Consider the following 22,558-nt stretch of genomic DNA (forward strand, 5'->3'; position numbering starts at 1 on the left):
TCGTCCAAATATTATTACTGATATTAAGCCGGGTATTTAAAACAAAACAAAACAATATATATGTTGTTTTATGTTTATGTTTTAAGTGTGAATTTTAATATAATGTCAGCATCAGTACAAACTAGTAAACTTGTGCAACTACTGTTATTTACACAGACAAATTGGTTTGTTTGAATCTAAATGTTATAGCTGTAGCTCGAGAATCTTTTTTTTTTTTTTTTTTTTTTAATAACTAATCAATTATTTGAAATTAATGATCCCACGATTAAAACGGATACATTTTTGGTAGAAAACATAAAGAAAACCGGATTTGTAAGCGAGGGCCACTTTTCCGGAAGTGACGTATGTATACGGAAGTACCGCCAAAACTGGATGGATGTTGTCATTGTCGGTTTACGAAATGAACGAAAGAGTTCCAAACCATTGCGCATATTTTATTTCCGTGTGACTGGCAGGTGTTCGGTTAGGTTACAACAACTATATGTTTTCAAACATTTCTGAAAAAAGGATAAATGGCTGCTGTGTAAACCAGCTTTGCCAAAAACCATACTGCGAAAGATAGTCTATTAAAAAGTTATTCTCTAATTTCTGGAATGGAGAGCAGTACCGTAAACAGTAAGTCAGAGGGCCTTCTCTCCAGAATGGCCCTCAACGACAACAAAGCTGGAATGGAAGGTCTTGACAGGGACAAGATCAACAAGATCATCATAGAATCATCCAAGGTAAACACCAACCTTCCCGGGGGAGATATGTGCCCTTAAATCAATGTGGATTTGATCCAGTTATTTTTAAAACGTACCCACGTGTGCAACTGTTTCCCCGCTCTAATCTTTGTTTTGTGTGCAGGGATCTAGGTTTTATGAAAATGAACTGAAGAGAGAGCAGCAAGTGAACCAGCGCATTGAAAAAATGATGCTGCAAAAAGCACAGATCACAGAACAACAGTTAAAGAAAGCACAAGACCAGGTGAGCTATTTTTTTCTATCTGAGTCTTTGAGACTTGTTTAAAAGTGATTATTCCAGTTTATTCAACTTTGTTTCTTTACATCTTTCATGACAGTTGGACAGGGTGGTTACTGAGCTGGAGAAGAGCCGTGACCTCACTCGGGTCATTGTGCATGTTGACATGGATGCTTTCTATGCTGCTGTGGAGATGAGAGACTGCCCTGAGCTGAAGGACCAACCGATGGCTGTAGGCTCCATGAGTATGCTGGTGTGTTGAAATGCTACATCTACAGTCATCAAAGAAATGTCATAGTTAATTGCTACAGTTTCTTGTTACAAACCAGTTCTAATTTTGAGGCAAGTTTTGCCAATGCAGACACAGCTACAATTGAATCTACAAACAAAAATTAGCTCTTTAGCATTCTTATATCACCATCCTATCTATCTCAGTGAATACATTGCAATACGTCAACATAAGGTTTGGCTTTATTTCCTAAATCAAAATGTTTTTGAACGATGTCTGTTTGCATTCTTCTTCTTTAAAAGTCCACATCCAACTACCATGCACGGAGGTTCGGGGTCCGGGCAGCCATGCCTGGCTTTATCGCAAAGAAACTCTGCCCGGACCTCATAATTGTTCCACTCAACTTTGACAAATACAGAGCTGTGAGTAAAGAGGTGAGAACGAGAGCAAAACACATGAACAATACAATATTCAATTTCCTTCTTTTTTGAAAACTGGTGCTCATGAGTTTGAATGTCTCTTGTCAGATTCGTGATATTTTTGCTGACTATGATCCCCACTTCATGCCAATGAGCCTGGATGAAGCTTATCTGGATTTCACTGATCACCTGAAGCAGAGACAGAACTGGCCAGAATCCTTCCGCACACATCACTATCGCAGCAGCAGCACTGCCACAGGCAGGGCTGAACATTTTATAAAGAGTTTCAGAGCAATATATAATGTGTCTGTCTAAGTCCATCTGACAGTCATCCGAAATATAATTCTCTTTCTTTTGTAAAGTGGAGGAGAAGATAGAAGTCCCGCAGGAGGCAGACCTGTCCCCGGTCTTGTTTGAGGACAGCCCCAATTCTTCACTTTGCCTTCCGGGCCCGGAACAAGTCAATGCTTCCAGCGGCGCATTTGAAGTATTCGGGTTGTCCATTGAGGAGGCTGTGAGAGAGATGCGCTTTCGTATTGAGCAGAAGACCATGCTGACTGCCAGTGCAGGTAAAGGGGAAACGGCATAACTATTAGTTTGTCTTTACTCTAAATTGAACATTTTAAAAATATTTTGACAAGTTAATTCTCAAAGGGAGACGTAATGTATCCTCAATGACGCTGAATTAAGTTATTTGTCTTTGTGTCCTCTCTCTCTCTCTCTCTCTCTCTCTCTCTCTCTCTCTCTCTCTCTCAATATTTTTTAATGTCACTTGACATTCACAACCCTAGGAATTGGTCCAAACATGATGCTCTCAAAGGTGTGCAGTGACAAGAACAAGCCCAATGGCCAGTACCGACTCCCATCCACTAGAGATGCGGTCATGGAATTTGTTCAGGATCTGCCTGTTCGCAAAGTACAGTACACATTGGTTGTATTCATAAATAAAGCCTGGGAATATGGTTAGGAAAGTATGTCTACATTCTAAAAAAATAAAAATATTTTTTGTATATAGGTTTGTGGCATTGGGAAGGTCAGTGAGAAGATGCTGAATGCCCTGGATGTCACTACCTGTTCCCATCTTGGCCAGAAGATGGCACTGCTGTCATTGTTATTTTCAGAGACAGCCTGGCATCATTTCGCGGAGGTTTCCCTGGGCTTGGGCTCAGTATATGTACCCAGGTACTTCACAGACTGGCTAAATACATTGTTCACAAATGATTTTCATGAAGTCTAATTCTGAGAGATGATGCATTCTTTCACTCAGGCATGAAGAAAGAAAAAGTATGAGCACAGAAAGGTAAAGACGATTAAATTTGTGCCGTGAATCTGAATTATTTTAACGTGCCCGTCCATTTAAAATGTAAATTTCTGTCCTCAAAAATTAAACAGAACCTTTAGAGAGCTGAGCAAAGCCGAGGAGCAGTTGTCCTTGTGCAGGGAGCTCTGTGAGGACTTGGCCAACGACTTGAAGAAGGAAGACCTTAAGGTGGGTCGCTCAGTGTTGATGCTGGAATTCATCCTACCTGTACCTACTGAGGAAAGTGAAGTAAGTCATATAGTGTGAGATTCAGGAACACCGTTTGGAGAAGAGGTTTCATATTATAAAGAAAAATGAAGGGAGCACTGTTGTCAGTCCTCAGAAAATGGCCCCTGACTTCAAGCCGAATGTCACACAATTACCACAACCTGTTCAGTACTTTGTGAATCGATAGGAGGACTGGATGGCTCAGCGCGACCATCACCCCCCCGCCTGGGTCCCGATGTGGCCTTGATAGCTTGGGGAAATGGTGGGCCATTAAGGAGACAGCAGGGGCTCCTATCAGCCTTGGAAATGTCTCTATGGGAGATGATCACATTACTATGAAAGCCCTCGGTGGCGAGTTTTCCACATAATGCATTCCGACAAATCAATCACTGATGTGACAGATTACACGTTTTCTTGTGCCTTTATCTATGGAGTTTTTTTTTTATATGTGGTATTATGTTTATTTATTGTGAAGAGGTGGTGAAACAGCAGGCAGGAATGGACATATTTATTTTTAAAGATTCGGTTCCTTTTTTATTTTTTCTTTAGGGCAAGACGGTAACACTGAAGCTTAAGAATGTCAACTTCGAGGTGAAAACAAGGGCACTGACGCTGGCATATCCTGTTGCAACTGCGGAGGAAATCTTTGCTGTTGCCAAGGACCTGCTGAAAACAGAGAGAGACAACGAAAGCCCCCAGCCACTCAGGCTGAGGCTCATGGGTAATTAGATTGAGCAAAACCACTGACATCCCACTTACTGCGTCAAACTTGAAATAAATCTAAATGATCAGTGACACATGCAATTTTTTTTTGTTGTTGTTGTTTTTGTGCACTCGTAGGTGTTAGAATCTCTGCATTTGTCAGTTCAGATGACAAAAAGCCCCAGCAGAGGAGCATCATTGGCTTTCTTCAACATGGCAAGACTGATTCAGAAGACGTGATTCCAATAAGTCAAAAGCACGAGAAGGATCATCTTCGCAACCATTCTGTCCAAACCAGGCCCCTTGCTTGTCTTGAGCCAGTACAGTCGGGTCAGAAACCAGAAGAGGTTCCTCTTTGGAGGAAACAGAAGAGGTCAGAGGGTGAGAAGACAGATGAAGAACCCCAGCAGTCTTTCTTTCAAAGAGCTCATGCCCGACGACTGAAACTGAAAGAGATAAATGAAAGGGAATCGGAGGACAATGCAACAAGTGCAGAGCTGCCAACTGACCCTCAGCAGAGTGACAGTTCAACAGCCGACCTGCCCGAAGATCAACGCTGCCCTCCTCACGCTGAAGCTGCTGCATCCACATCAGGGTGCGGCAGCAAAGTGTCCGAGAGTCTCGGCTGTCCGGTGTGTTTCAGAAGTGTTGAGACGAATGATCTGAACGTCTTCAACAGGCACATAGACCAGTGTCTCCTCCGTGATGCCTCAGAGAACCCAAGCAAGTGCACGGGATCTGATGCAGAGTCTGATTTGGATCAGGAGAATGATCACCGCCAAAGTGAACTCATGGAGAGGCTGGGAGGGGTCACGGCCGAGGTATCGGACTCCACCAGAGTTAATCACAAGGAAGACCCGCCCATTTTGACAAATGGTCCTCATACCTCAGCGCTGTTTATTAATGATGCAGACAGAACCTCCCAAAATGTCAAAACATGCGGCAGTAAGGGCCACGTCCTCATCTGCCCAATATGTCAACTGAGCCAGGACAACAATGACCTCATCATGTTCAACCAACACGTCGACCTCTGCCTGAATCAGGAGGCCTTAAATGAGCTGGAGGGAGAAAAATCATCATGTACAAATCCGCCTTCAGTCACGAGCAATAGGCCTTTTGGTGAGTGTGTGCTTGCTTAATCTTCTTTGAAACTCACTTTCGTTTAACATTCAGCTCAGGAGTTGGTCAAGGCCAAAAGAAATGGCTAGATCTGCAGGAGCTTATGCCGACTTGCTACTGAACATGCATGTCAAGCAAATCCAAAATATTTGCAAGTTGAAATTATAGAGGATAATCCAGAGCTATCTGAAGCTCAGTAGAAGCCACAGCGCTGTCAACAGGTAACAGCGTTGGTCATTAATTTGTTGGCTAGACAGGTTCCCATTGTCAACCAACTTCTCTATTTCTTTAAAAAAACTCAGGATGCAACTGCTGCTAAAAAATCTGACGCAGAGTCAGAAATGGATCAGGAGAATTACCACAGAGAATGCCTTGCACTCATATTCACACCCACCCACGGCCAATTTAGAGTTCCCAGTTAGCCTAGCGTTCATGTCTTTGGACTGTGGGAGGAAGCCGAAGTACTTTGACAAGACCCACGCAGACGCAGACTCCACACTGGGCCCGGGAATCAAACAAGCAGCATCACTTGCTGTGAGCTGACGGTGCTGTCGCCCCTCACTAAACTAGCACAATCAAATCTGATTAGTCTGCGAGATACATGAATAATCACCCCCCAAAGTTTGCCTCCCCTTTCCAAACACTTCCTACGAACATGGATATACGAGGTCGGTCTGGACAATTTTGGAAACTGCTTCCTTGTGATTGAACTGTAGCTCTGTCTGTGTGTGTGGATCTAAGGCCTCAGAATTACCTCTGGTAATGGATGATGATTGGATCCTGCTAGTTGTACCTATAAAGTGTGTGGCTGTGTGTGACATGTCCCAGGCTAACAGAATGATTGTCTGTCCACTTGGGATGATGCCACGCGGCCTATGACCTTGTTATTTACTAGCAGCGACTTTGTATGAGGAGTGCGCATCGATTCCTGCAGAGAAAAGACACCTCGTTTCAGCTCATGGAGCTTTACTTTGCGCCGGCCTTGGAAATGGCCAAATCACTTTCTCACCTATTCGTTTCCTACAATGGACAGTCCCTCCGGTTCACTCTTAAACAGGCTCGCCCCTGAAATTGCGCTCTTTATTTTGCCCCAATTGTGTTCCTCTTCAGTTGATTCAGATTCAAGTTTTTTTTTTTTTTTTTACCCTGCCCATGTTCACAGGTGTCTCTTCTGCAGACAGAGGCCATCTCTTACCCGCACAAGGAAGTAAAGGCAAAAGCAAAAGGTATGTTCAGGATTTTCTCTTCACAGCCATTGTTCTTGACTGCTGGTTCAGACAGTGAATATGATTTCAGATTTTTGGTTGTGCTGTTATTCAACATTCTAATAGTTTTTTTGTTTTTTTTTAATAGGCGTCACCCACCTTCCTCTCCTCCTTCTAAAAGGGCTAAAGGTACCTGCCCTCACAACACCATTGACAGGTTCCTCAGGGGACACCCTGCACAGGAAGTCCATCCTCATTTTAAAAGGCCCTAAGTCATTTTTGACATCATGTCAGAGGGGAAAAAAAGGCCTTCCCATTTTTTTTGACATTGGGAAAGTTTCAGTTTGACCAAAGACTGTGTAGCTCAAAGTGATTTTACATTTATTGCACTGAAAGTCTGTCATAAATATTTTATGGTCACGTGAAGACACTAAATATGTGCACTATAATGTTTGTTGAAAGCCATGCAAGATGAAAGAGATATCTTATTTAATAATAATAATTCCTGCTAATGAATGAAATACTTTGGAGAAATGTTTTATTTTAATATATGATCAATGTTGTCATTGGTATTTATTACATTCTTATGAACAAGTGTTTTTTTTTTTTTTTTATTTAATTTCAAGATATTTTACTACACTTGACTTGTAAAACAACAACACTATTGTACAAAGTGGAAATAAATGACTATTCTTCTGAAATGTGTTTATTTTTTCTGGATTAGATTTTTTTTTTCTTCTGTGATGTACCAATCAACATTAGACCATGAAACCTTGACAATTGTGTTATTGGTACAAATGCCAAAATAGTTTCCAGGAACAACAAAGAAACCCAACCTTGAATGCATCCGGCTTTTCACATGTAAAATAGTGTTAAGAAGTGTTTGTCTAAGTCATCAAACTGCCCAAACGAGTTGGACTGTTTTTAGAGTCTAAGCTTCACATTTGGTAAGATTTACATTACATTCACTAAAATACACATGCATGGCATGGTACAGTAAGTTGATACAATGAAAGGAGCAACATGAAGGAATCTACACTTCTACCTTGTGTTTGACACAGGTGAGTGTTTGGTTTGCTACAGTGCAGTGTCGGCTGTCTATCTGGGTGTGAGCTGCCAAAGTAAATACGGTCCAGCCCTGAAGCACAAGAAAAGTAGGAGGACGCTATTTAATAAAACATTTCTTCTTACGCTGGTTATTTCTTTCCACGATGGCTGCGAAGCCGGAGAGCAACATCATGGAGAGGCCTTCCTTGGGTCTGAGGGAGATGGTGAGAAGGCACCGTCCCAAGAGGGAGGACTTGGACCCTCGCAAGTGGATGAAACGTGAGAATGTGAAGGGCTTCACCGACTTCATAACAAACCAGCACTCGGACAGAGATACAGACAACAGCTTCGACAACAAGGAGATGTGTGAGTACCGGTGGGAAAACAAGAGCTGACAAATGATATTTGTCAAGCATCGCCTTTGACATGCCGTCTGTGTGTGAACCCAAGTAACAACAAAACAGCCTGTGGGAAGGTGTGATGAATAAATATATCAATATGTCATTTGTTACGTGCCTAGTGCTGGAGGCAGAGAAGCTGTTTATAGAGGCAGCTAAGAGGAACGACGTGGAGACCATGAGGACGATCGGAAGAGGGCTGAATGCTAACGCTAAGAATGTGGTGAGTCTCTCTCTCTCTCTCTCTCTCTCTCTCTCTCTCTCTCTCTCTCTCTCTCTCTCTCTCTCTCTCTCTCTCTCTCTCTCTCTCTCCCCCCCCTTTTTTTTTTTGTTAGTACGGTCACTCTTATAGTGTCACCCAGGGAGGTAGGTGAGGATTGTAAATCCCTTTTGGCCTCAGAATAACAGGACTGCCCTTCACTACGCGGTCGCTGGCAAAAACAAAGAGGCAGTGCAGCTTCTCATTCAGCGGCGGGTCAAAGTGGACCAGAAGGACAAGGTGGGACAGTTGAAATGGCTGCACATGAAACCCTTACGTGACCTACGTGTGTAAGGAATCCCACATCGTCGCGTTCTGCTCTGTGTGTTAACAGTTTGGTGTGGCACCCATTCATTTGGCTGCCTGGTTTGGCAGTCTGAACATTTTAAAGTTACTGGTGCAGGCGGGAGCTGAGCAGAAGGTGGAGAATGAGGTAAGGATGCAGGAAATTATTAGAATAATGAAGCACAAATTGGGCCATTTATCTTCGTGGGCAGCAATACAAAAACTTTTAATTTAGCGACACCCAGGAACACACATACTTTTTGATGTCCTGAATTTTTGGGCATTGAGTTTGTGCGCGCTTCTTATCATCATCATCATCATCATCATCATCATCATCATCATCATCATCATCATCATCATCATTATCATCATCATCAGTGCAGACGACCTTGCGTGGGTCTCTTTGCTAATTCATCCTGTGTTAAAGCACTTTGACGAGAGCAGAAATGTAAGATTCGGTCAAAACATTTGAAGTTGTAACTTGTTTCTCTCCACTGCAGGATGGACTGAACATTTTGCATTGCGCCGCTACAAACAACCACACTGACATTGTCGAGTACATTGTGAACGACCTACAGATGAAAGAACTGGACAGAGAAGATAAGGTGTTCGCTTATCTGATTGCACAGATCTTAACTCAGTTACTGGATATATTTACCTTGATGGCCACATCGTACAGATCACAAACAAGTGACTGTTCTTTGTGCCTCCTTTGATTCATTTCAGTCTGGAAACAAGGCCTTTTCACTGGCTGCAGAGAGCGGCTGTGTTGACATGCTGAAAATGCTGATGGACGAATACGACATGGCCACCATGAAGCCCAACAAGGTGCGTGTCGACTCGGGCTGCTTGCGTCTTGCGACCCGAGGCTGCTTGATGCCCAAATGTGTCTGACGGCACATTTGTTATGAGTTTCACCTGTAAGAAGCGCTCAAAGTCAAACCCTCTTTGATGCCGCCCGTTCTCCTCCCTCTCCCACACCCTCCCTTCTGCCAGGGAGGGGACACGCCCCTGCACTTAGCTGCTGGGAACGACCACTTGGACGCTGTCCAGCTGCTGCTGCAGTGCTTTGATACTCGGGATGAAGTCAATATGGTGGGCAATCCGCATAAACATCCTCTCCCATGCTTTCGGTGCGTGTGTGCTCTGTGGCTAATCCACCGCCGGGCGGTGGCAACCGCTTCAGATCTATCAAACATTGCGCACTGTTATATAATAATGAGAGCTGTGTTCTGGCCCGGAGTGCAGCGCTGATTGGTAAACGATCCTGGAGTTCACAGCGCGTCCTCTCGTTTGGCCACAAGCTCAGTCCAGCCAGGATTCTGTCTGCATTTCAATGAATGCAATTTCCTTGATGTAGTATCAAAATGATAAAATGTTGATTCCAGTCCAAAGTTCCTTTCTTTTTAATGGCGATTGATTTCTAAACTCTCGCTGGGTCTACGGCATTGGATTGTCTGGACCAAGTTGGTTATTTTAGTGAGCTCGAGGTTAAGCTTAGAATAAAACAACACCACTCTAACACTTTGCAAAATGGACTGACTCGCAGGATGGTGAGACAGCACTGTACCGGGCTGCTGTCAACGGTCAGGAGCGATGTGCAATGGCCCTGCTGGAGGCTGGCTGCGACCCCAACATCCTCACGGTACAGCGGCAGCCAACATGACCAACCTTTAACATTCAGAAAAACAGTGACCTGGTGCCCGTTGTCGTCAAATATTTTGACACTGTTAATCCTTTAAGCCCTGAGCTTGATGCGGTCAATTTTTTTGGTTTACGTGCTAAGTATCTTGTTTGTCTTGCAGTTCCACTGCAGTGCTCTCCATCCAGTTTCAGAGATAGGAGACACACCTCTGGTGCAACTCCTCCTGGAGCATGGTGCTAACCCAGACCTCAGGAATCAGGTAGGGAGCGCGCGTTTGGCTAAAGGGCGACGCCCTTTCGGCAGAGACTCTCTGGTAATGTGTAGACATCCATCCATCCATCCATCCATCCATCCTCTACACCTGCTTCCCCCTTCCCCAGCTGTCATAGGGTGAAGGCAGGGTGACACCCTGGACGAGTTGCCACTTCATCGCAGGGCCACATAGAGACAAACAGAGACAAACAACCATTTACACTCACACATACGGTCAATTTAGAGTTCCTAACTGGCGTCACATGCAAGTTTTTGGACTGCGGGATGAAGCCGGAGAACCCAGAGAGAACCTATGCAGACACAGTGAAAACATGCAAATTCCACACAAACTCCAGGGATTGAACCCACGACCATATTTCTACCTGTTAGGTGCCCCACCGTGTCACCCATGTGTAGACATTTTTAATATTATTTCTCTCAGCGGTACTAAATTATTTGGGCTAATATTTGTTGAAAAAGTATTTTTTTGCCCTCAGCGCCAAGAGACTCCTCTCCACCTGGCAGTGAAAAACAGCCACATCCCTGTCATCCATTTGTTGCTGGCGGCCGGCTGCGACATCAACGTCACAGATGATGTACGACCTCTCCGACCGTGTCGGCCAGTAAAATGTTTGTTGAAGTTTATATGTAAAAAAAAGAATTTGGAAAGCTTCCCATTTTTTTTTTCTTCCATCACATCAAGAGGTCCCAGACTCCGATGCATCTTGCTGCAGAGCTGGCCAAAATAGATGTCGTGGAGATGCTTCTCAAAGCAGGACTTGATTTAATGATTCAGGATAGGGTACGAATTTTCCACAGCGTTGCATTACAATGAAAAAAAAAATCCATTCAATATTTGCAGCACAGGTTCATCTGTTCTCTTGTTGGTTGTGGTGCAGCAGGGGAAGACGGCGCTGGGTGTGGCAGTCAGGGCAGATGAGGTAATCATTGTGGACATGCTCATCAAAGCAGAGAGATACTACGCCTGGAGGACGGTGAGATGGTGTAATATGTATTTTTTATTTTTTCTGTCAAACTATTGTGGACAACTGCAAATTCATAAGACTCATCACAAATGATTTATTTCTATGTTATGAACGACATTAGCTGATTGCCCTTTTTGTTACTATTAAAGCATTAATGATATTAAGATTCACATTCATCTGAATTCAAGACATTTGACATCACTAATTTAATTAGGGTTATGCCTGTTTCTCCTCACAAATTTTTCTAATTGTTTAATCCCAACATTCATAAGAAGCCCTTGCCATGAGTGTTTTTCCAATAATCTCCTCCCCGTGTTGCAGCGCTCCGGGGCTCGTGGCCTTTAGCAATCTCCTGACATGATTGAATTGCCCTTTCAGGCAAACCCCGAGCTTGATGACACCGTTCACAGCGAGTACCCGCTAACATTTAAACTCGACCACCGCTATGAAACCAAGCAGCTCCGTTCAATGGCCTGGCGCCTGGCGTACGAACTCCTGAAGCCAGGAGACTGGAAAAGTCTGGCAGAACACTGGGGCTTCACCAAGGAGCAGGTTTCAGCCATTGAGGGCCAGTGGACAGGTGCTTTAGGATACTGGATGTAATGCTGTAATGTACTTTTTGTAGGAAATGTTTGACTTTTTTTTTTGTTGAATCTTCAAATGCAAAGAAGCAATGTTTATATTAATTGTGTTTAATTTGTTTGGTTTTTTTTTCATCCCCAGGTCAGCACAGCTTTAGAGAGCACGGGAATCGAATGCTTCTAATATGGCTCCACGGAGCAGAATTGGCCCAGATGAGCCTTGCAAAAGAACTTTACAAGAGCCTCGTTGCCACAGGGAATGGCAAAGCTGCATGTATGTCATGGCCACATTTAATTTCTTACTAAATATACCAAGGAATCTGTAGTGTAGTTCCAGTGCCTGATGAGTTGCACTCAATTTTAACCGGGAAAATGTTTGTGTTTTACAGATAAGATACGAATGGAGGAACAACATTCCAATACCAAAGGTTGCTGCATTTCATGAGAATGGCATGAAGACCAATTTATTTAACTACTTATCTGTATAAACAGTAAAAATAATTTATTTCAAAAATAAAATCACGCCACTGTCACTTAACATATGGCTTTGGTACATGAACTAGGAGACAACTTGTAATGTCGGACGGCTTTCAATAAAACATAAAACGCACAAATATTCAAATATGTGACTCAAAATATTTCAGTTTTACAAAGGAATTTTTTGAGGTATAAAAATCTTCATTTTGCAATTTGAAAACATTTTAATAAAAATAAAATTATTTTTGCCATTGACTGACCACTGCTTGTGTATGTTTCTTACATTTGATGGAAAAAAATAAAGATGTTGAAATATGGAATAAAGAAACATCAAAAGAAAAGGGGATATAAACTGACCCATAATTAAATATCTCTAAAATATAAAGAGAGTTGCATATGTTTTCAATGTAAAAAATATTGCATTCCGTGAGACGTGGAGGTGGGGTCAGTCAACCACTCTGATGGAGTGTGCGTTGCACGTGCTGGTGTGCATCCTGGAGGAGCTTCTGCCTGCACTGGCGCTGCGGCCCTGCTGGGAGGAGCGCTGAAACTTAGAGACGGTGGCTTGGCACGCGGACGGCTGGAGGAATGAACGAAAGAACAAGACTGCTTCAGATTGTTTCTTTTTTTAACACGAACGAGCGAGCGAAGCGAAGCTAGAGCTCGACCCTGCAAGCGCACCTGTGGAGCGGCGTAGTGGCGTTCGACAATCACCGAACTGTTGGGTGGAGGCACGCCCGTCACCTGGAGGTTGTGCCGCGAAGTCTTGCCGACGGCGGTGCGGGCAGTCACGCGTGCCGTGATGGTCTTTGTGGGTTTCTGTTGAGGGTCCGTCGTGACGACACGCCCACCGCCCTGAAAAAAAAAAAAAACAGCATACACACATATTTCTAACCTTGTGAGTCGACTCGTAATTTAAATTGAAAATTTACGGGGGCATCAAGTAGTAGCCCCTTGAATTAAGAGCTCAATACATTGAAATGTAAAACCTTTACCGGTTTGTGGGAACCTGCAGTGCCCCCGAGTGGGTAGGAAGTGTGCGGCCCCGTGTGGGGAAAAGGTACTTCGGTCCTGGGCACAGGGACGCCGGAGTTTCCCTGAAAAAACGGGGATTACAAATGGAAAGGTCACATGGTCTGGATCAGTAGAAGTGTTTGGGCATTTTGGTGGCACTGCAACTGGCTTACTTCGCTTAGCGGGTGATCAACTCGGTCAAAGTGGGCCGGGCTGTACTCGGCTGCAGGGGCAGGATATGGTTGAAACTGGGCTCCTGCAGTGGGCCAGGGGTCCTCATGGGGCGGCAGGACATCTGAAGCCCCATTCAACAGTTTACAATGAGCTTTACACCGATAAATTATTGCCATTTTTGCGTCTATTATCAGCTCTTGTGACAAAGCAGATAAAAAACACTCCCTAAGCTGCATTGCTAAAGATTTGTTTACTCTTATTAAACAAACCCCCCCCCCCAAAAATACAGACCCTGCTGATCGAAAACCGGAGTTCGGTCTGAGCGTCCATCTGTGTTCTGGAATATGCCGAGTGCCTCGATGTTGAGAGCACAGACGCCCCTCATGAAGGCCTTCTTCATGGACTCCTCGTAACGCTCCCGCTCGACTCGCAGTCTCTGCATCTCCACTTGGGCTTTCTCTATGGCTTCGCAATGCTGAAGAGACAGCAAGGAAGTTATAAAGGGGAAGAAATGGTTGGTTGGTTGAATTCAGAATTAGTCAAAGGGGGGCTGTTCAGGGGTGAGCCTGAGACACTGGCGTCAAAAACTTTCTCAGTGAACGAGGCTCTTTAACGCACCATCAGTTCAGAATGCTTGCATTTTTTTTTTCACACGTTTGTCGGTCCATACCAATCTATAATTCACTCTTAATTGGCTAAATGTGTCCGTTTACGTTGAGAAAAAAAACAATACACCGTTGACAGAAAGAAGTAAACCATTAAAATAGTGATTCTTTTGTCTGTTTTGGGGGAAAGTTTTACAAAGCTACATCACCAATCACATACATCCGACTCACACAGAGACGGCCCCCTCCCATTCATTTACCTCAGCCAATTTGGCTTCATAGTCTGCAGACAGACGAGTGCAAACCTCCTCCGCCCGAGCCTGGCAGGCCTGCTCCACCTTGACCTTCCAGTGTTTCTGGACCAGGGAGTGCCAGCCCGACCACACCTTCTTCTTTAGCTGCATATTGTAGTGCTGCTGGGCCGCCTGAGCAGCAAGAGCCTGATGGGGAATGACAGGAGTGTGAGAGGAAATGAAAATTACACCCAGAACTCATTCACAAGCAAATGAGACAGATTTTTACCTTGAGCTCCATTTTTTTGTATTTAAAATAGTATATCATCATATTATCATTATAATCTAAAAACAAATACCCCGAAATGCCCCCGCCCCAAAAAACACAGTACCATGTGTGTTAATATTGCCAATTCTATGCAAGCCAGGCGAGCCTGCAGTGGAAGCTTGAAAACGTTATCTAGTTCTGATAAAACTGCCACTACTGCAGCATCCTCGCAGTGCTCTTTAGCAGAAGTCATTATTGACTACTGATAGTAGCTTCTTCGTCCTGGGCTTTAGTGGTTTGGGGTTTCTGGAGCAGCTAGATGTCGTTCTTGTATCTTAGGCCTCTTTGTCCGTAAAGGGAACATGTTGATTAAGAAAGCCAAAGATCAACTGTCAGCCATTCCAATTTGTGGTGCGACAGCTTTACCTCTTCTTTAGCCTCTGTGTGCTTCAGTCTCCATTGGGTGAAGGCCCGCATCTTTTCCAGCTTTTCTTTTTGTCTATCCAACACATTGCTCAGGTTTTTAATCACCTGAGGGAAAACACAGTAAATAATTAGATTATTAATTAATTAGTGAGCCTTATCCGATGATGATGGTGGCAAGTGAGCACTTAATCACCTCATCTTTCCTCTGGCTGGAGGTTTCGTAGGTCTGCAGCAGCTCCTTCAGGCTGTCTAGATCTGATCTCAGAGCAGCTGTCTGAGCTGTGCACTTCTCCCTCTCCTTCCTCAGTTCAAGCATGTGCTGCTCCTTGAAAGCCAACTTCCACTTCCTGAGCTCAGTCAGGACATTTGACTAATTAGGGGAAAGAGGTGGGACAATTACAATGTGTTCATTATAAGGCTAACCGACAAAAAACAAAAAAAAAGCAAAAACAAATGTACTTTGCAATGTCTCCTGCAACACTTACAAAAGTCTCAAGACTGTGTATTAGTATAAGGATTTGCAATTATATATATATATATATATATTCTTTTCATCCTTTTCAACAATTTTTTTATCAGACCCGATTAGAGAATGATTAACTGCCAGCTGCTTGTCAAAGGAAAAGGCCAATGACCACACTTGTGCAGCCTCCTCCACTAAAGTCACAGACAATTTGAAAAGGTCAGTGGAGCAGCGAAGGGGGGAGGTATCGCACAACCCTGCCAAGTGGGAATATTTGATTGTAAAATGCTGATAGTTTAAAGATCTATGACAATATTGCTTAGAAAATAAGTTTTCTCATTTCAAGTATCAGATGCGGTCCACCTGAACTTACATAAAAAAACAATTGATACTACATTCAACAAAAAAATCACTAACCTTCAGGTTGTTGCTCCATGTCTCCAGGATGTTCTCCATCTTGCTTATGTTCTCCTCTGAGATAAACATCTCTGTCACAGCAGACCCGGGAGGGTCAGAGCTGTCTGGCCCTGACGTCTCAGGAACTGTGAGCAACCTGTCTGGGAAAGCACTTGAGCGCACGGATGCTCTGCTAGAAGGCCGAAGTGACACCTCTTCAGCTGGAGGAAAAGACAAAGAAACACAGTCTAAGCTCGGAAAGGAGAACATGGCATTGAAAGGCTTTAAAGAAGCTTCCTGCGTAGACTAGACAATACAATTCCATTCCAGAATACTCACAATATTACATTTGCGTGACTTTGTTCTGAGTTTTAAATGCGCGAACTTGGACACGTGATCAGCATTGTATCCTGGCTTCATTGGGCGTCATGGGTCTTACAACAGACACCCTATGCCAGGTGAACCGTCCAGGATTCAAGTAACTTAATTCCCATAAATTGATTGAAAATTGTCAAAAACAAAAAGCTGTTTTGCTTCAAAGTTCCAAAAAGATGTTTAGTGACTAAACTCAACTCAACATTTCCCTTGCATGCAGGTAAAAATAAAATGACTAACATTGCAGATTTGTCTGCAAACTTCCTTCAAGACGACGTAATAGACGATTATATAAAGATAATATTATACCTTCAAGTTTTAATTTGCTATATTTTTATTTAAATATACCATGTGAATGTCTTGAATGTTTGGACGGCTCAATAATCATTGAGGAGGCCTTTGAAGTCACACTCTGGCGAGATTGTGTTCGATCTTTAGGTCCAGCAGCATCTAAAAAAGGGAAGAAAAAAGGAAAGTTGAACAGAAACTGCTTTGCACAATACACCAAATCCAGAAAGACATAAAATACATTTAAAGTTTGAGGAAAAACAATGACAACCAAAAAACGTAAAAAAAAAAAATAATAAAAAATGACTTCAGCTCTGAAGGACAATAATATAGCGGCAAGTGCGGCGAGCGTGGCTCCTCATCCAGAAATGCATTATGTCAGTATCTTAATTAAATTGTACAGAAGGAGAATGCCTGCACTCTAAAGCATGATGCGGGCAGCGGGCCAGGAGATCATTACCAATTGGCCGTCTGCTTTCTACATCCTTGTGCAATCCTCCATGACAGCTACAGCACTAAACCCCTAATGAGCGCTGCAGCTAAAGCTGGAGGGGAGGGGAGACTGTTAAAGACGATGCAGAGATAGGGGTTCAGCCTGACGATCTGATATTGTATGATCTAGTCTAGACTAGTTCAGGAGTAGAAAATGGGAGGCTGACAAAACAGGCACAACGCCCACTGTCAAAAAAAGATAGAAAAAAAAGTGTGATACCAAATCTTTTTGCCAGCCGATCACTTGATGGGGGCAGAAACTGTAAGAGCTCAAGTTCCCTTTCTGTCAAAAAAAAAGGCTTAGTGAAAAGTTGGGTATATTAATTTTTTTTTTTTTAAATCAAGAGGGACCCAGGTTACCTGCTGGGTGCTGTGATTTTCTGTCATCTTTTCTCTGGGAGGTGCGACCCTCCCCTGACAGATGTGAGGTGCTTAACTGCTGCATGTGAGTTCTGGTGGGTGTCTCAGGCTTAGGGGTCACCACTGCATACCGAAGAAGCTCCTCATACTCATCCTGTGCATACATTAAAATAACTGACTGAGGAACAATTATGAAGTTGGTTATGCTTCAGAACATTACTGGAAAGTTAAAACCAAAACAATTACATTCTTTAGGTTTAACTGACATAAAACCCAAAGCTATTTTAGTTCATCTTCAAACATAAATGCTGGTTCAAATGTCTATTATTTGTTCCAGAGACAGTAATCAGTAATAATAGCTTTAACGTCTTTCTTTCTTTTCTTTTTTTTTTGTGGCTTAGTTACTTTTTGCAAACATACTTATTTTCACAATGCAATCAAAAATGAAAAGAGCTATTGTAGTTTGTGTTTATATCAGGATGTTAGAATAGATTCCCCCTCTCATTGCAGCTTATTGCTGTTCTACTTTGCTTTCCATTTTATTTATTAAAAAAAAAAAAAAAAAAGGGTTCTGAGAACCAACACAGTGCAATGATCTATGAGAGGGGATTGATATAAAAGAGCAATCACAAATTGTGAATGTGACTTTTGGATGATTACCTCGAGGTCAGAAGAGATGGAGCCGTTCCGATCGTCATAATCCTTAGGCACAACAGGGCTGGTATGTTCGTCTTCATCTGAGGACATCTAGACTGAACACAAAAGAGTTGGATGGATGGATAAATCAATCAATCAACAATATGACTTTACTACTACAACAACAACAACAACAAATATTAATAATAAATATAAGCCATAAATAAAATATAAGTTGTATATACTAACTGTCTAAACTACTGTTATGGTACTTGTATCAACTTTAGTACAGAGTAAACATGTTAAAGTAACTCAAGTAAAGAAGTTCAGTTACATTTACAAAGTATAAAAACTGTACCAGGTATCGTAAATGTACATTAAAAAAAAAATACACAACATCAAAGTATGCCTGCTAATATAGCACGTCAAAAACATGCAAAAGTGCCACGCTAGTTACATTTAACAGCAGCATGAGGTTTAGCAGTAAACAGAGTTAAGGTTACTGTAAACAATACTATTTTTGGTCAAACCTACAACATGCATGAAGTAAATACAGCACAGTAGCCAGTTTGAGGCAAAGGGTTCTATTTGGTCAACAAATCTGCTAAACCATACTGGAACATAACTTACAGTTAACAGTGCGCTTGAAAACAACAGGTGGATTTAAAAAGGCGTATCTGAAGAGCGGGTGGCTGCGTATCAAAGTTGCTTTCCGGTATAATCACCTGACACACAGCCGAGGATCATTTCTTCGTCAGTTGCAAATCGCTTGCTTTGCCATTTTAAACGAGCCAACCCTCTAGCAACAGCTTCTCTGATTGGTCGCACCTTACGCTAGCCCTGTGAAATAGTTTATGATTGGACACACTGTTTCCATAGTAACAGGAAGCGGAACAACGCGAATCACAGCCAGCGTTGCCATGCGCAGACATCATGGTCCCTGCCTACGGTGCAAAATACAACGTAATCCTTTTAAGTCTTATTTTTTCTGTGCATATGTATTTTACTCCGTATTGTTCATTTTACTACGTTAACATTAAGTCGAATGGATCGCATTAAAAAATTTGGGCGCTCGCACGCGTTGTGTTGGACTTGTAACTGCATCATATGTCCAATACTACATCATTTTATACCACGTCTACAAAAATTCACCGCTTGACTGTACTCTTTGGGTGGAAGGCATCGTAGAGTGGGTCACCGTGCACCGCACCCCGAAGCTGGCGGATATAATATCTCTGATTTTGGAGCTTCATGAAGACCGACTGCTTAACGATACTGAGACACAAAAGTAAAACTGACCTAACAGATTGGCTGTCTTGGGTTGGAACAGATTCAAGTGAGAAGAGACATATGGTGTCTCTCGGTCATGGCAACACTGCATGGAGTACTTTTGGACCGGTGCCTCTTCTCACTGGCTCAGAACGAGGAGTACTGTCTTAAGGTGTCCCGTCAGCACTGTTGTCTGGACAATAATACCATTTTTAGTTAATAAGTTGAAAATTGTGAAATTATTGAACATGAAGAGTAATAAAACTTCATGTAGGAAAAAAAAATAGAAATTCAGCGGAGGCTGCAATATAAGCAGGATTTAAGCTTAGACTTTAAGGCTTCACTGAGTCATCAAGCAGGGTGTTCCAGACCTTTGGGGCTCTTTTTTTTCAAAAAGCCATGTCCCCTTTAGTCTAGTAAACCAATGACAAGTAATGCTCCTAGTTTGATTATATTGTCAGGTTGTATTTAGATGAAATACCAATAGGCTCAGGAGACACAGGTGGCATCATAAAAATATGATTTTTTTTTTCATCTGAATTTTTTCTGATCACCTGAATTTTGATACAGGTGATCAGATAACAGCTTGTCATATTACAATACAACTACATGTAGAAAAGGCTAGGTAAAGAAATAATCCCTGGAGTGCACCAAATTGACAGTGGGCATATAGGATTTGCAGGAGGAGGTCTTGATCCAGTGTAAGCCAAGCAGGTTGTATGAGCCACCTGTCAAGCTCAGAGTTTTTAAAATGCTGAGAGTGACATATTTGCGTCAGATTGATTGTCAGTCGTAAAGTGCCAATGTCTGGGATTAAGGTTTAATAATATGTGTGTATTTATACAAAGTATGCATTATTTGAAATCCAATACAGTCACACAAACTTAATATGCAGGTCTTGACAGGTGATGCACGTGATGAATTTCAACCAGAATCATAAAGCAGAGAGAATAATCCTTGCTGCTTCCTGAGAGGAGGTTCCCTGGTATATGACAGGAGGCTGTAGCTTGCACAGATTACTTTCTGGTATTTCCATTTTCAAGCCGATGATTCCCAAGTTTTCAGCAATGTATTTATCACAGTGCTTCATATTTTTTCATCCTAACTTTCAACACTGCATTTTATTTGTGCCTTCCATCTATAAATACTTTGCTGATTTTTTGTAGATGCATTATTACACAAAATTAATTTTACACATAATCTCTAAATGAAAAAAATCATCCTTAATTACTTTGCTTGCTGCATTTACATGTATTGGCCAAAACATGCAGTTCTAGAAAGGTCTGTTGGTGTGTGCATGTAACACTTTAAAAGAGTCTTGCAGCATTAATTGTGTCATTTTGCATGCTGCTGAGAAAGAAAATAAATAAAGATATATTAAAATTAATAATTATGTTTTAATTACATGAAAATAAACTAATAAAATAATTGAGGATGGTGGTAAGCAGGTTTTAATATGGTATGGGAGGCAGCTATAAGATAGTGTTACTGGATCCACTTTATAAATCTCAACGTCCTCTCTGTTAATGTGCTTGGACCGGTGTGTGAAAATGGGATTCAGCTCACATTTTTCTCTCATGGCCTGTTCAATCTGTTCCAGGACAATAATCACAATCCATTTGACTTTCTCCCCCTGGTATTTTAGCTCAGGTACGTTACACTATTCAGGACCTTGCAATGGTAGACAGAACACAAATAGGATACAAATGTTCTCTGCCTATGTGATCTGACTTTGTTGAAGAACTTATTTCTATAGTACTTTTGCATTTCCTTTCATTTTAACATTATGTATTATCTTATGTTGCGTGTGTTTCTTTTATTTTTTTATTTTTTTAACGTTGCAGGTAAATTAGTCTTAATGGATTAATTCCATATATGAATCTTGTTGACAGAGTCTCCGTTAAATTGTGTCTGCCCTTGATCGATTTGTAGTCAGATGCTTTTACAGACAGTCATAACTCACAAAGACAACAACCAATGTCATGTCATCAATCGTGATGTTTTCGAACCCCATTTTTTTCTCTCTCACATGAGAAAAAGATGACTTCTCTGAATGAAATGTTGCTCATCTTAACGTTATTCACAGCTGCCTGCTGTTTTCAAATTAGTTTTCATTATATTGTGATGGACCAGGACTTCCCCCTCAGGACACTCTAATCCATCATATCACTCTGTCTGCGACACCACTGTCCTTTCCTCTTTTTCCCACATTGCGATTCTTGGACTTGTGAAAACAACATGGTCACTTTTGTGGGCGTGATAAACAGCAATCGCAACCAGGTAAGGGACAGAGAAGCAACATTCATTTTCATGAGGATATCTTTACAGTGTCATAACCGCTGACTCCGCCATAGCGTGGTTCAGCCATATGACTGAAGATGAGGAGTGGAGGCTGCGAGAGAGGAGAACAGCTAAATTAGCTAGCTTCTAGATACGCGGGGCGAAAACAATTACCGTCAACGTCCACATCCTTTTGCAGTAATCACGATGATGATAAGCAGCTGTTCCAGTCAACCTCCACCTCCTCCTTAAATTCAGGTACAACATCCATTCCATTCCAATTTCTGTGGCAAAAGAAAAAACAAACATATTTATTTGATACTATTGTATATATAAAGTCAAATCACGATACTAAAGTCATTTAAAGTCATTGCTAATTGTTTATAATTTGTATTTGACTAAAAATAACACACTTTACATACCCACAACATACATTCAGACTGTTAGGAATAAACATGTTGCAACAAGCGTTGGGTCTCGATGCATCACAAAATCAGGTGTAACGTAGCATATAATCATTACATTGCGTAAAAATGGCAATGTACATTTGTATTATTTGCGAATGTGGGTCATTATGGTGGTGCATATCACAACAAAGACAGGTCTTATGTGAGGGAAACCCAGCAGGACAGGGTCTGACTTGCTAAGCCTGGAGGGCTTTTTGGGGATGAGTCACTATTTCATTACCAGCCATCAGCGTTAGGTTCTATTTACTGAATGCACTGTTCAAATGCAACGCCTTTACATTCCTTGCACGCATTCAATATTCAACCTAAATACACTGGGAAATATCACACAGTGCCTTATTGGGTTTTCAGTGCAATAAGACTGAAAATCATCTGGCTTGTTTGTGCGTTTGTGTGACAAAGAGAATAGAGTGTCTTACAAGAAAGCAGTGGTGGTGGGGGGGAAGGGGCACATTGCCATGCGCAGTGGGCTGCGTGTGTGTCTGCGTGAGGGTCATTCTACTGTCCCGTACATTAAGCTAAGTGCTCCTCGGCTCTCCAGAAGTAGTAAATGGAGTCTCATGGCTTGAGGGAGGGTTTTGTCTCCCAACTCTGAATCAAAAGCTGCGAGTGTCCCAGGCCCTAGGTCACTGAATCTGCGAATCATCCAAATTCAGGAAATAAAGATAGATGCCTCTTTTTTCCTTTTCTTTTACAAGTGTATGTGCATGCGCCCTTGTG

At 42.2% G+C, this 22,558-nt stretch overlaps 3 protein-coding genes across 8 annotated transcripts; 2 read left to right on the plus strand and 1 right to left on the minus strand.

The window, feature by feature from the left end:
- The first annotated feature begins 248 nt into the window (after positions 1-248).
- Positions 249-6,760, plus strand: polk (polymerase (DNA directed) kappa). Of its 2 annotated transcripts, none has more exons than XM_076015146.1 (14): positions 249-722; positions 847-966; positions 1,061-1,213; positions 1,492-1,623; positions 1,717-1,867; positions 1,971-2,177; positions 2,400-2,524; positions 2,624-2,790; positions 2,876-2,908; positions 3,001-3,097; positions 3,686-3,857; positions 3,977-4,957; positions 6,135-6,183; positions 6,311-6,760. In XM_076015146.1, the coding sequence occupies exons 1-14, from the start codon at positions 594-596 to the stop codon at positions 6,432-6,434; spliced, it is 2,640 nt and encodes an 879-aa protein (XP_075871261.1). In that variant the 5' UTR covers positions 249-593; the 3' UTR covers positions 6,435-6,760. The 2 variants fall into 2 exon arrangements, with proteins under 2 accessions (XP_075871261.1, XP_075871260.1); XM_076015145.1 differs by having other exon boundaries at positions 251-722; positions 6,120-6,183; positions 6,311-6,759.
- A 612-nt stretch (positions 6,761-7,372) lies between these two features.
- ankdd1b (ankyrin repeat and death domain containing 1B) lies at positions 7,373-12,343 on the plus strand. Of its 2 annotated transcripts, none has more exons than XM_076015095.1 (15): positions 7,373-7,575; positions 7,730-7,830; positions 8,008-8,106; positions 8,201-8,299; positions 8,652-8,756; positions 8,878-8,979; positions 9,148-9,246; positions 9,701-9,796; positions 9,957-10,055; positions 10,546-10,644; positions 10,752-10,850; positions 10,948-11,043; positions 11,413-11,614; positions 11,758-11,889; positions 12,005-12,343. In XM_076015095.1, the coding sequence occupies exons 1-15, from the start codon at positions 7,374-7,376 to the stop codon at positions 12,058-12,060; spliced, it is 1,686 nt and encodes a 561-aa protein (XP_075871210.1). In that variant the 5' UTR covers position 7,373; the 3' UTR covers positions 12,061-12,343. The 2 variants fall into 2 exon arrangements, with proteins under 2 accessions (XP_075871210.1, XP_075871211.1); XM_076015096.1 differs by having other exon boundaries at positions 10,948-10,989.
- poc5 (POC5 centriolar protein homolog (Chlamydomonas)) lies at positions 12,045-18,674 on the minus strand. 4 transcript variants are annotated; one of them, XM_076015092.1, is made up of 14 exons: positions 18,548-18,674; positions 17,847-17,938; positions 17,187-17,340; positions 17,047-17,109; positions 16,395-16,496; positions 15,693-15,892; positions 15,006-15,182; positions 14,813-14,917; positions 14,146-14,325; positions 13,572-13,755; positions 13,280-13,401; positions 13,088-13,189; positions 12,774-12,947; positions 12,045-12,672 (listed from the first exon to the last, which is right to left on the minus strand). In XM_076015092.1, exons 2-14 carry the CDS (start codon positions 17,931-17,933, stop codon positions 12,538-12,540), a joined length of 1,785 nt encoding a protein of 594 aa, XP_075871207.1. In that variant the 5' UTR covers positions 17,934-17,938; positions 18,548-18,674; the 3' UTR covers positions 12,045-12,537. The 4 variants fall into 4 exon arrangements, with proteins under 4 accessions (XP_075871207.1, XP_075871206.1, XP_075871208.1 ...); XM_076015091.1 differs by having other exon boundaries at positions 18,453-18,609; XM_076015093.1 differs by having other exon boundaries at positions 17,847-17,933; positions 18,548-18,589.
- Positions 18,675-22,558: the final 3,884 nt, after the last annotated feature.

The sequence above is a fragment of the Nelusetta ayraudi genome, unplaced genomic scaffold (assembly GCF_046127955.1).
Source record: "Nelusetta ayraudi isolate G7.1 ecotype Tasmania unplaced genomic scaffold, CSIRO-AGI_Nayr_v1 ptg000181l, whole genome shotgun sequence".
Lineage (NCBI taxonomy): Eukaryota > Metazoa > Chordata > Actinopteri > Tetraodontiformes > Monacanthidae > Nelusetta > Nelusetta ayraudi.